The sequence below is a fragment of the Ostrinia nubilalis genome, chromosome 18, assembly GCF_963855985.1.
Source record: "Ostrinia nubilalis chromosome 18, ilOstNubi1.1, whole genome shotgun sequence".
Lineage (NCBI taxonomy): Eukaryota > Metazoa > Arthropoda > Insecta > Lepidoptera > Crambidae > Ostrinia > Ostrinia nubilalis.
The window spans coordinates 11,368,085-11,382,660 of NC_087105.1; the positions used below are offsets into that span (position 1 = coordinate 11,368,085).

The window sequence follows — 14,576 nt, forward strand, 5'->3', positions numbered from 1 at the left end:
AGTTTCATAAGATCCTAGGCGAATCAACTTTGGTGCACTAATATCTAGCGTCATCTGACTCATTTATAGCATATCCTGTAAAATAGAGGAAATGCCAATATTGCACAATGTTTCGTATGATATAAAAAATAGGCACTAATCAAAACTAAAAATTACAAAGTTGTTAGCCTACCACGCTTGGCAGTACAAGTGAACATACCTACATACTCAATATCAGAAAAGACTTCGAAAAACCTAGAATCATTAGATAATTGTAGAGACCTAGTGTCATCCAAAAAATATGGATTACTTAATTCTTTATTTCGAAACTTTGACGATAATAATTATAGTGAAACATAATTGATCAATTCTTATTTTTGTGTGTAAATTCAGTAGGTCTGAGATAGGACATGAACAATTTTTCATACCCCTAGGTGACAAGGGTTTTTCACGCGAAGTGGTGGGCACAGCTACTAATTACATACCATTTGTTAACTTAAGTTGCTCTAAAAGGGCGTTAATAATAGTAGTAACATCATTGTCCCTCGCGTACGGGATGTGATAGGCCCACGCGTGTTGCGCAACATCGCTTCCTCAACCTATCCTAGATAACGGTTGCGAAATGTTGCCAAAATTGTGGCTTGCTGCGGTTTCTAGGCCCCAGAGGCGCCTCCGGAAGTACCATAGTGTAGTAGGAAATAGGCAAAGAGCCTGAATAATGGGTAGGTATTGGTGTACCTAGGGCTTTATCATGGGGGCCGGACCCTCATAAAGCAGCACGGTTGGATGTGATTTAGTATCTTAGTATGTAGATTTTTTAATTCTAAGATTTTCTGGGGTGGGACACCAAACTATTCTGGGGTGGGCATATGGTCTCTACCTCAACAACCTTAGTGCCGTAGCACTAGTAGGATATAGGCACAGAGTCCGAATATTTGCAGTAATTTGTACTCATCATCAGGATATTTAGTCTCCACGTCAGTCAGTCTTTTGGCGCGGATACAGTATTTTTGGGAAGTATTTCTAGACAAATTTTCTCAAAAATTTAAGAAATCTGTATAGCCTGACCAGGAACATAAAAACCCTGGCATAGAGGCGCGTCAATTGCATTTGATAGTGCAACACTGAGTACAGTCGTACCTGTGTTAAATTAATAGGTTAACTTTATGTATTAGGATTCAGGATTACGGGCTAATTTGATATTTTCATAAATTAACGAAAAAATATTGTTTTATGTAACCTGGTTTAAATGAATTAAATGAAACCATCAATCGAGCTAGTAGGATTTAATTTAATATTTATCAATAATCAAATTCAGAACTTGAATATTCAACTACAATGTCTGCTCATAAACGCTTCAAACTCGGTACTTCTTTCCCAATTCCATAAAATTCACTTAGAAATTGACAAAAAACTTTAAAATAGGTGGTTGAAACAAACCACAGCTAATTTTCATAGTGGACTGTACTATACAATAAACATGTCAGTCAATTTGACAACCTTTGTCGGAAACATTATTCAATGAAAATATTGTCCGAACCCTTAGTATTTCTCTTCGACAAATACTTTAACACATTGTGAACCACTTTTCTTTCACGACTATAAAAAGATTTTAGCAATTTAATTCACAAAATCAATTGCGCACATTTAAAATAAAGTTTGTTTACACTTTGACAGCAATAGACTGACAAGCAAGGTGACATATCAATGAAGTTTTCAGTTACTGTTGCCATTAAAAGAAATTAGTACCATTAGTTTTCCGCAACATGGCGAGGGTCATGAACATAAAATGTTCCTGGTCGGGCTATATATTCGTAGTCTTATTATTATGTTCTTGTAAATTCAGATTTCCATGATAACGAGAAAAGAGAATAGGTTTTTACCTATAGGTAGAGATTTGGTTTCAGGCATTAGAAATTAATTTATTAAGTAAATACTGAAACAAGTAAAGTTTTGGTAAACTCAAATTGAGTTGAATTGATTGATTTAAAATAGTCGAATATATTATAGCGTGTCTATAAAATATGATAGCAATAGAATTTTGGGCTCTACAATTTCGTGCAATAAAATACCTAACTTAAGGTTATAAACGGAAGTGGGTAGAATCAGTTTCAGTGATAAAACTAAAAAAACTGATTTCACAACTGCCAAGAGGTTGTAAACTAATAATACAGTACCCATCGCGAAGCTTTAAGTTTACAAGTGGCGGTTTTCATGAATGACCGAGTGGTGGGGCGGGGTGCGGCGCGTGCGCCAGCGCCGGAGGCTGCGTGGACGCACAGTCCGCACTCGTCTTCGACGTGGCTGCCACTGAGCACTCGCCAATCGCGACCGTTCGCGCGGGAAATTCAAAAATAGAACTTTAATATTTTCAAATTCATTTTTTTTCTTTCTTGTGCCTGACTCTTTCTGTGGTGCCAGTTCTGTGCTTTCTTTTTTGAGGACTAGGTGCTGTTATCGGGCATGCTGCATTAGTAGAGATGGGGCATAGTAGTTTAAGGTAAGTGGTTTTTAATGTTATACTCCTTTCGGCAAGGAAAACACTGTACTGAAAGTCGTAAAAACATTTTTTTTATGAAATAATAGTCAACGATGAACTAAAAACTCTACCTAACTTTTTTAGGAGCCTTTTAAACAGGCAACTTAATTTAATTATTATATAAAGTAACTTGTTTTTAAATATTATTTTAAAATTATTGAAAAATATTTGCAGTTGTTAAAGAAATATTCTGATAGGACTATTCAATTGGAAATACGAGTAAAATAACATTACGTTAAATGAATAAATAATATAAATCTTTAACTTATACAACGTGTCCCAAAATTCAAGGATAAGCCGGCGCCGCAGGGTGGACCTAGTCATGACTGCTTAAGGAAAAACAAGAAAAAAAATCTATCTCAATTATTTTTTAAGTTACACAATAAATTATGAAATTCGTCGAAAATTGACACCCCTTATGATATTTTTACATTACCATGACTACAATTTTTCAAATACTTCAGTTTTTTTGTTTGTATCGGCAACTTTAGTAGTGCTGCTGTCCACCCCAATTCTTAAAACCCTCAGAATCCTTGCAGTTTTTACACAAAAGTTAATCAAAATATGATATTTCCTTAAAATTTTGAACGATTTTTACTTACACTCCACTTTGACTCGTCGTTTTGTAAAAAAACAGTATGAACACTACTGCGGCAAGTTTTTTATAAAGTTGACGCAACTATCCAAGATTCCGAAATGGTATAATACACTAAGAAAACTAGTCGCAAAAAAGATATGCGTACCATTTTTACAAGCACTTCGCTTGTTAGTTAGTATGGGATAAATCTTGCAACTGAATTTAAAACCAGTTCTCCTTAACCAATTGAGCTGAAATTTGGTATACTTGTGTAAGTACGATGACAATGCAATATCACCATGCAATGGTACCATTGAGCTGGATGGAGTATGGAGGTGGCCATAGGAACTCCTAAACGAAACGGCGGAAGCTTATCGAGTTTGGGTTCGTTGGATTTGTCTTCCCGAGCACTTAGGCCATGAGATTGAGAAATAACTAAAAAGCTTAAAATAAAGTTGTAATAAAAAAAACTTATTTAAAAACAAGCTTGACTTCGTTTGAAAATTATAATTGACTTCATCATCAGGACCCTGGACATCATCTAGCACTAAAGTGCTCGAAAAGACAAATCCAACGAACCCAAACTCGATAAGCTTCCGCCGTTTCGTTTAGGAGTTCCTATGGCCAGCTCCTGCCACCTCTTGACTTCATCATCAGGACCCTGAACATCGTCTAGCACTAAAGTGCTCGAAAAGACAAGTCCAACGAACCCAAACTAGATGTAATTCCGCCGTTTCGTTAAGAGTTCCTATGGCCACCTCCATACTCCATCCAGCTCAATAGTACCATAATATTGCATTGTCATCGTACTTACACAAGTATACCAAATTTCAGCTCAATTGGTTAAGGAGAACTGGTTTTAAATTCAGTTGCAAGATTTATCTCATACTAACTTACAAGCGAAATGCTTGTAAAAATGGTACGCATATCTTTTTTGCGACTAGTTTTCTTAGAGTATTATACCATTTCGGAATCTTGGATAGTTGCGTCAACTTTATAAAAAACTTGCCGCAGTAGTGTTCATACTGTTTTTTAACAAAACGACGAGTCAAAGTGGAGTGTAAGTAAAAATCGTTCAAAATTTTAAGGAAATATCATATTTTGATTAACTTTTGTGTAAAAACTGCAAGGATTCTGAGGGTTTTAAGTATTGGGGTGGACAGCAGCACTACTTAAGTTGCCGATACAAACAAAAAAACTGAAGTATTTGAAAAATTGTAGTCGTGGTAATGTAAAATATCATAAGGGGTGTCAATTTTCGACGAATTTCATAATTTATTGCGTAACTTAAAAAATAATTGAGATAGATTTTTTTTCTTATTTTTCCTAAAGCAGTCATGACTATGTCCACCCTGCGGCGCCGGCTTATCCTTGAATTTTGGGACACGTTGTATATAAATAATTTACTGCAGAAAAATTTAATCCTTATCATTTCTCATTCCTAAATTAAATATCGGTAATAAAGGAGTCGTGAACCGCACGCTCTAGTTTAAAGCTTACAATGTTTCACGAAGCTATAAGATTGCAAGCTTTTTACGACTAGGCGTATTTAAAATGGTTCTCTTCCTTCCTAATTTTAACTAAAAATACCTTGCAATTTTATCTCAGCATGTTAATAATCTATACAGAACAAAATGACAAAAGAGACTATGTACTTATACAGTTTTATTAATTTAAGAATTAACTTTAGTTAATCAATTTAAAGGGTTTTAAAATTGTCATACCCAGTACGCAGTTTTTTTTTAGTTTTCCACTAAGACGAAGGATTAAAATAAAAGTTATGTAGGTATTTATGACTGCCCTAGTGCCAATACTCCATATAAATAATAATCCATGAAAATATGTGGAGCTTTCAAATACATTTCTGTAAAAATTATGGGTAGAGCTTTGGTTTGTATTTGAATAGTTGGTAGTTTTGAATAAATATTTGATATCCTCAATAAACGTTAAATATACTTACTTACATACCCAAAAGTAGGTACCTAATTTTGGTAGAGTCAAATAAAATTAAGATAGATTGGTTAAAAATATTTAAACAATCATATAGCGCTTTAATAAAAAGTTTAAGCTTATCTAAAATACATTAATAATAAAATAAGTGACTTCAGGTAAAATAAAAATATTATAAGTATGAAAAAGGTTAATAAAATAAATACTAATGCAATAACAATAAAATATTTCGGGCTCTACAATTTCGTGTACGTGCATCGCTCCTAACGAGGTGTCATCGAACCCGCAGTACAACCGCAATACGGCCAGTCGACCACTCCACCCTGCCCGGCAATTTGGGCAATTACCCGGCTATTTAAATACCAAAACATATTTATATTAATATTTATAGTGTTACTGTAAAGCTCAAGTGACTGCAGGTAGTTTGGCTAAAGGTTACGTTGCTGAATATGGAATAATTTCACAACCCAAGTGTTCCCGAATTTATAGTATAGCACCAAGTCTATAAGGCGAGGATCGGCGCCTCCTGGTTGAGATCGGTTCTGCTTTTGTGTGTGATTAAAATAAAAAGGAAGCCCCTTCAATAACTTAAAGTTATAATGGAAAATTCTGGGTAAAATTAAAAATAAGTGGTAATTTGAAACTGACTGGAAGACGAACAACAAGGGCTAAAAACAATACCATCTCTAATTACGGTATTTTTTGGAGGGAAGCGTGCCCGCCCGCTCAACTCTTAAAATAATAAGTCCCATTTAAAAATAAACCCCCCATCATTTCCACAAGCAAAGGAGATGTCCCAATTTCGGCCCAGAGGTTGTACGCCATATCAAAAATCAAGAAAAATCTACTGATTAAGGGAAAAATATAAATAACTATATCTAGCATATAATTTAGCCGCTCAAAATCAAAAACTATTCATGAATTATCATTCTCAAATGCATACACAAGATGGCGTATGGCGTCAGATAAAAAAAAAAAGATGAACCATAGACTAACTAAACGTCAGTCGCTGTCAGATTTCATCTGTCACTCTCCACCAAGATACGACTTAATGTCAAAAGTGACAGATGTCATCAAAATGACATTCGTCCACCATGATGGTTTTTGTGGTTGAGTATTGCTATTTTCTTAACAATCTTTTGTTTTAAGCGAATAAACTAAACCATTTAAAAGAAATTGAATAATAAGAAACTGTTGTACATTTAAAAGCCCTTCTTTTTGGTAGGTGTACAGGTTGTGGGCCTAGGCTCCATACATTTTGGGACAACTCCTTTTTAAGTACATGTCCTTGAATGCTCCGAATGGTCCGAGAATCGAGCCCTGCAGACTCCTTGCGCTTACGCAGCGATCGAAATCTCACGCAAATTGGTGCGCTTGTCATGTCAGCGGCGAGAGAAAGGGCGGGGGGCGCGGGCGCCGTGAGCCTACACAAACTGGATCCTCGAGACACAAAAAAACAATAATAAAAGAAGGCGAGATTAAAACTAAGACTATTGTTCCTTTTATCCAGCGTCCTGCCGATTCCAGAGTAGAAATTCTCTCGCTTCATGCATAAATTCATTCCCGGTTTTGAGGCAAGAACCACGCATAATTAAACGGTTAGAAGATTTAGATAAAGCTGAAAGCCTTTCCCCGTGTCGCCGATAGAAAATGAAAGTTAATTTTGGGCGGTTAAGGTTTTGTATTCGGTGCGTGCGCCAAGTGGTTTTTGCAAACGGTAGCGTTAGGATGTTGCGCACGCGATTCTTTGAAATTTCGCTTTCAATTTCGAGCGGGCTTGTTTTTGCGTGGTCCCGTTCGTTAATTCTTTGATAGTTTGGGATTGAGTTTGGAGGCGGGAAAGTTAAGTGCTTACATACAAAATAGAAGCTAATCTGTATTATGGTTTTTTGTCCTTGTTGGTTGTTTTCTTTTGAGCGCCTAGATAGAGTGTTATGAAATCTATGGTAAATCACGAGTATTCCTTAAGAGTAGGCGCACACCGTTGATTTTTAGTTGGCCGATAGTTGTGCCCGATTTTAAATTGTATGAAGAATCGGCCAAATCGAATCGGCGTAGTGTGCGCACTCCCATACATGCCCATACTGATCAACTGCCCGACTAAAGTATCGGCCGACGAAAAATCAACGGTGTGCGCCTACTCTAACTTAAAATAAGATTGTAGAGTAACCTATTTGAATGTAGAGTTAGGGTCATGCCTCAAGTTGCGCAAGTGGGAAAACAGCTGGTAATTTTAGTCGAAACTGAGCCGCATGAAACCCCGTTTAGCGAAAAATCTATTAACTCCTAGGTTTTACGAGTCGAGGCAGCGCATTTCGCCGCGGCTGTAGCGCTAAACAATGCGCGTGCGCGCCTTTAACCAAATTACCGCGTTTCGTAAACCAAACAAAATGTCTCTTTAAAGGCTAGTGATGTTAGGATTCTTTAGAGATAGTTGTTGTCGAGTTTCTTATATTTTAAGGCCCGTTAACTAAATGATGCTCAATGGCTCAATGCGTTCAAACTCAAATAGTTTCTAGCCGAATCCATAGACCAATTGCAGTTTTGAAATATTTCTTGACCACTAGGTTCTTAGAAGGTCGTTTCATAGACGGAATTAACCCTCAAATAAGTTTTATGTGGGTAAGAACATTCGCTTGTATTAGTTGCGTTAATCAATAGCTAAATTAGTGAATAGGAAGAGAATTTTCGGGATCACTGACATCTTTACTTATGTGAGAAGGTTCTTCTTCTCAGTCGGTACATTTTTGTCAGAGTGGTCGTGGTCATCATTGTGAATCACGATGAGTAATGTTCCTCGCGATACGGCGCCATTCCTCGCGGACTACAGCTTTCCGGGCACTTTCGCTAACCGAACACTTATTTATGGAATAGTTATGAGAAGGTTACTGACATTAATATACATGGGAAAATGTAAGGGAAGAATACAAGGTAGGTTAATGTTTTACCCAAATAATGATTGCATTATCGATAAAGTACTTTCGCGTCCCTCGCAAAACTCTCGCCGTCCGACTGTGACCTTTATTGCGACTGCATAAGAACAATGCACAAATTAACGTTAACCAACGGTCAGAGATTTAGTTAAACGGTAACGGTCAGGGAACAGATGTTAATTGCGGAGTTACAGCCGTGGGAGCCGGGAACAATGGGATTGCAACCATGTTAAAAATGTGGTCGACATTATTTAAATTAAAGGATAAGAAAATAGATTTAAAATCAAATATTTCTAAACTAGATGTAGGTCTAGCTAATCTATGCTATGGGCGGTAGAATTTTGACCGAATACAATGTTTTTACTCTTCTTTGTTATGATAAGTAATGTGTGGTTCTTTCATTCGTTCGTTACGTTATTCAAAGACCTAAAATATCTTCAGAAACTCAAAATGAATTAATTTTACTTTTCATTAATAAATTTTTCATTAAGTAGGTATTAACTTAAATAAATATTTACATTTATTCCTTTCCAATTCTTATAATAATAATATAATCTCTACTATAACAGATATCGTAGTTATTGTTTAATCGTGAGAAACGTGACTGTAGCACTTGCCCAGTTTTTCGTTTTAATATTAAATATTATTTAAAAATAAACCTTTAGATGAACCTGGACTCCCAGTCAATACTCAAAAACTCCATTACTTATTCATTAAAATGTATTTATGAACGTTCGGTCCGCGCCAATGAATAATTTAGGCTGCGTCGTCTACAAAGCGTGCTTGTGTGTGTCCAGTTGAGTACTATCACAGAATATATAGTAGTAGCAGTACTAGGTTTGAGCACTAAGGCACCTCCTGGTACTTATGCCGCCCTGGTACTTCTAGGTACAAACGTTAGTCGGTCTAGACCGCGACGCCCGCCAAGCAGGTTTTGTCTAACGTCTGGGATCTAGCCTAGACGCTCTGCGTGAAGTTGTAACGAGACGGCTAAGTTTTTTGCTCTTGCAATAATTTGTATCTCAAAAAATATATATTTTTAGGTTTTATGTGTTTATTGTTAAAAAAAAATAACTTCATAATATTATTATTAGTTATGCTTAATTACATGAATATTTTGAAAAAATGGACTTATATTTTTACCATTTTCTAGATTTTTTTTATTAAAAGCATTAATGAATCATTTTGTGCAGTAAGTAACTTCAACAAAAAAAGATATACACTTCTAAAAAAAAGTTTGTAAGTTTCAAATTTTCAAATTATGTAAAAATAGTTAGCCTCGAGTAAAAATAACCCAATGACCCACATACTCGTACAAGTACGTAAATCGAATAGAATAAATAGTGTAATGAAATGCTTAAAACCAACACACCTATTTAAAACTATTGACGTGTATTACACTGAAGCAGGTGTAAACATCCGTGGGAGTTAAAAATGGTACAGTTAGAGTTAGTGTTAAAATTCATAAAATATTAATACTTACCTATACATAGAAGTTATAAACTAATCTAACTAAAAATCTATACTGTAAATACTGGTACCTATGTGTAAATAATTTGCTCTACGATCAAGGAAACTCAAATAAATATTCGAAGAAGAATTTATCTAGCTAAATGGTGTTACTTTTGCTTTAAAATTGCATACGTTTACTAACTTATGAAACCTTTACTAAGCTTGATAACAACAACAAAACCCTGGGCTGCACCATCTTACTTTAACAAACGTCAAAAGTCCGTCAAACTCCATACAAAAAACTCAGTTAAAGTTACGGTTAAAGTTAAGTTAGTGCAGCCCAGTAAAATTAAGACTTGATCGTCCCTCTGTCCGTAGCACTTCACGGCGGTATTTAACGTCTGTGAAGAACCAATTCTTGTAATTCGGTCAAGGTTAGAGCCCACCGGGGTGGCGTACCGTCGACATTCCTGATTGAAGAACAGCTTAAGGGCTATCAAACAATATTAGGATAGCATAGAATCACTTAACATCAGGTACGATTGTGGTCAAATACCTGCCTTGTTATGCATAAAAAAAAATGTTGTAAGGATTGAAGTATTCGGTCCCTACAACATCTTTGTAACATTAAAAATGCATGAAAAAAGCGAACGGTCGGGGTGTCGCAAAATATTTTTTCATACTAGGGGGGTCGTGTCATGAAAAAGGTTGAAAAACACTGTGTTAGAGAATTAGGTTGATTAAAGCCTATGAAATTGGGAAATCCTTAATGATTTTTCGCTAACTTGAATCAACTGAAATCTGAATCCTGAAAGCTTAGTTTACTGTTACGTAGAGGTGTTAATTTCAAGACCAATTTATTAATAAGTACCTAATAAATATTCTGTGCCAATCCCAATTAATCCTTAAAGATTTCAATTTCTTTACAAGAAGCATTTTAGTTCGATGGCTAATAGGCTACTTATTTTGTAATTGAAACGTGGCTGAAATGTGTCAAAATCAAAACCAGCTCAAGTAAATCCTTACAATCCAACACTTCAGCGTTTGTTGTGGTTTCTAAATGATATTAAGCAGCTATAAAGATTCTGGGAGGTCCTAAATCAGAACCCAATGGCAGCCCTAATAGCACAAAAAAGTTGTGTGTGGTACTGCGTGGGTCGTAATCGAACTTTAATATCCTTTACTCCATTTTACTTTCTTCTCTAATTACCGTAATGAAGACACGGCCCTAAACGTCAAGTTACTCTCTTCTGCGTTCCGTCTAATTAACTAGTTATTTTAATTGGGCATAGGTCTTAACGACTTTGGTTATGTTTACTGCGTTTGTGCATCTAGATTGACAGAGTTATAACCTTACTTTCTAAACTCGACGGTAAATGTATATCAATCAGTTTACATCTCACTTAGCACTTAAATTAAAGATACACTTGAAATCCATAAAGGTAAAAAAAGGTTCGAAAATTATTTTATGCAGTTTATACAGTTTGAATGTTTCCCCGTCTTCTGGGATGAAACTTACAGTCTTTCAAACTCAATCAATGAATGTAACAGAATGATAATTAAACCTAGAACTATGCAAGGTCATAATTTAACTCCGAGATTAAAAAACAAAAACAAAAGTAAAGTTCGTAAACAGCCGAGTGAGTTAAAATTTACAGCCAAAGATCGCAGCGGGTTGTTACGGCGAAATACCACACACAAGCACATCAACCTATAAATTTCTCTGACAAAATAGCTCCTATTGCAAATACATAAGATGCCACAGTGTTCAGCTTAATGTGCCACTGTCTGTACCTACTCGTACTAACGAGCAGGTCCGCGTTAAGTTATAAAAGACGATTCACTCGATGGATGATCGCTACTCGAATGCTTTATTATAATAATTATTACCCTATTGTAGAGTTGCGAATACTTATTGGTTTGTTGTTTTAAAACATTCTGGTTAAGTTGCAGTAAATGATTATTTAGTCAAAATAAAATTCCAAGAAACAAGTGATAATGTAGATAGAGTCTGACTCAATAGTTATCGGTTTCTTAAGTTTTAAAAAATCTGATTAAGTTGTAGTAAAGGACTCATAAGTGTAAACTATAGTCAAAAATAAACTCCAAGAAGCAAATGACAATTTTATTGGTGACAATGCACGGGACTACAAATATGTACCATTACAAACTTTAAAACACTGATTAAGTCGATAAAGAATCCTTGATTAAGGGTCATATCATCAGCAAGCAAATAGAACAGAGCTAGTCAAAAATAAACTCCAAGAAACAAGTGACAATGCACGGGGGTGCACAGCCGGGCCGCACGTGTGCATCAGGGCTGGCGACGTTTTTTTGGACGTGCACAGAGTGAAAGGTCTGCGGTCTAATAGGGATCAAGAGTTTTTGATGTACTTGACTTCTTGTAATCGGTTTAAAGGAGAACAAAGTACTGATAGCTTATTTTAATTGACATAACATACAAATTCTGATAATGGAATTTTAACCTTACTTCGATTGCACAGCGGCCATTCGCTTTCGATAAAAGACGTTACCATTTGCCTGGGTTTAGTGCAGTTTTACACCAGTCGACAATTTAGAAAAATAAAAATATGTTTTTTTTAAATAAAAGTCTGAATTGTCTGATATCGATAATGTCTTTCTCAAAGGCGAGATCGGAAGTTTTTAAAGTGTTCCTATCGATTTGGCTTAGCAAAAAGAAGACGAAGACTATTTTTACCACTGAGCCTTGGTGGTGTTCATCATGTCTTAATGGCTAGTAAATAGGATCTCTGTACGACTTTGAACAAAAACATCTGATCTATGTTCTGTTCACTCATTAACAAAAACAAAAAGCAGCACAAGACAATACACCACCATAATCATTATACTATCTTCCCACAATTGGAACTGGCAGCCCTGTTCCAACAATTCGCGAATCACCCGCAGAGCGCGCTCCGTTTGATGCGCTTTACGACGTTTGACATCTTCCTGGCTTCGTGGTTCCTTGTTCGTCGTATGGGGCATCGTGAGACGTGACTTTTATATGGGATATGTTTATGCATGTACGAGCATATGAATTTATAAACATACATAACTCATTTTTACATACTTTTCTAGTTATGGTAAAACTCTACATTCCATTTAGATTAGGCTAGTACTCTACATTAGGTATAGTCTTAAGACCATTTGTCAAATCAAATAAAAATCAAATTAAAATACTTATTTCAGACATAATTAAGTCCATATTATAATTAATAGCGTGAAAGACATGAAATTTTCTAGTTAGCCTCACAACAGACTACATTTCATTCAGTAAATTGGTTAGGCTAGTATTTAATAGTTTATAGTTTAGTGTTAAGACATTGTTTATAAGAAAGATTGAAGTCCTAAAAGGCCGTGTCTTTAAAAGAAAGGAGCGATTTACAGCTATGTAGGTTTGATTCCTCTACCAACACACAAATGGCTGATGTCATAATAAAAACAGCTACGCTATAACTTTGATATTCGCAACTCCCAAACCAATCGCCGGTAGCAAACGACCTCTTGTAGTCTCTGCGCGCCTGGTACTTCCGTAGCAAATTGGCGGATATCGTCCGTTTTCGGAATCGGAAGATACGGAAATTATTCGTGCTCTATATGAAATTTTCTATCAGGTTTTTCAGTAGTTAAAACCTTAAAAATTCTGCAGCAATTTTCGATATCTGATAAGGAGGAAATTCTTTTTTAATTAACTTTTATTAACACCAAAAGAAACTGAACTCTAAAAAAATCCGCGCTCCAAAATGGTTTCATTCGTAGTTATTCGCAAAACGCATCTGAATAGGCGAAAGCGAATCTGTTTGAATATACGACCACTAAACCTGCACTTTCGCTATCTGTTGGTTTGTTCCGTCGTAAATACCCCTAAGTCGTAATTCACGCCGTCATACTGCATATTTCCAACCAACCTAATGGTGCCTTAGGAACCTAAAACTCCGTGAAAACTCAAACAGCACGTTGTAAAACACCACTCAATAATAAACTCTATCACAAGGTTCAACGGTGCAAAATTAATTGTGTCTACAACGCTGTAAGTTGATGTAATGTTGGGATAAGTAAAGAGGAGTAGGAAGTCGGAACAAATTGATTGCTTGGCCGGCCCAGGATTTATTTGAGTGCCAAGAGGAACATAGAAAGGCACTCTCCTATTATACTAGTAAAGTCATAGTGAATTATGACCTGTTTAGCACTAACAAGTACCTAAATTCGAGGTCGATAATGGTCGCAATCTTGCTGACTTCGATAGTTAGTTTCATAGTGCCAATACAGCATGACTTTTATTATTTCCATGTTTACTTAAATCATTAAATCTAGACTTTCTTATAGGTATTTTAGGTTATTTATTTACGATAGGCTTAAAAATAATCTCACGTAGTTACACCTGTCTGTCAGTAGTTAAAATGATCAAATAATTACATTGGCACTACCATTCTTACCAATGACAGCTGGCCGACGCATGTTATAAACTCAACCGAACGCTTTAATGATCAAAACACTTATCTCCGACGTACATTAAGGGCTTAAACCTTTGTAGTTAATCTCGTTCTATAAATAAAGTAAATTGTGTACCAAAGGCCAATTATTTTTATCACGCGTCCAGCCGAGTCCTATCCGCGGCCGATCTCGGCTCTATCCTTACATCTTATGCGAGCCTGGTACCTTTTACACGGTATTTACAAGGTCCCTCGGGAACCGCGTTGCTATGGTAACAGGAAACGGGAATCCGGGAAGCTGTGTGGTTGTAACGAGTAGATTACAAGAATCTTTGTTTGCAAAGGCTCTACGTAAATAGTTAATTTAAAAACCAGCATTCTTTTGTTCTACTAATTATTTATTAGGGATAACTAATAAACAAACAATGTATTAGAAATTATGTTTTTTAATGTTCTACAATTTATTTGAACCATGTTTTACAAGATCGTTAAGTTAAATTACTGACTAGTCGGTCATTAAAATGAAATTGTTGCAAGTAGGTAGGTAGGTACTTTCGGTGTTTCCATTTTTCATACCATAAACTGTATGGAATAGTGTGTGGGTGGGTAAAAATACCCTGCTGTGTTATTTGAAGATAATATACCTACAGTTTATTAATATAATGATTACTAACATAATTTATTTACCAGAT

The 14,576-nt window shown here is 35.8% G+C and overlaps 1 protein-coding gene across 1 annotated transcript in view; it reads left to right on the forward strand.

Moving 5' to 3' along the window:
* Window positions 1-2,268: 2,268 nt before the first annotated feature.
* LOC135080899 (papilin) overlaps window positions 2,269-14,576 on the forward strand; it is a 120,779-nt gene continuing 108,471 nt past the window's right edge. Inside the window, exon 1 of the mRNA XM_063975629.1 lies at window positions 2,269-2,479. Within this exon, the coding sequence (XP_063831699.1) occupies window positions 2,460-2,479 (20 nt within the window). The 5' untranslated portion in view covers window positions 2,269-2,459. The remainder of the gene's footprint in view (window positions 2,480-14,576) is intronic.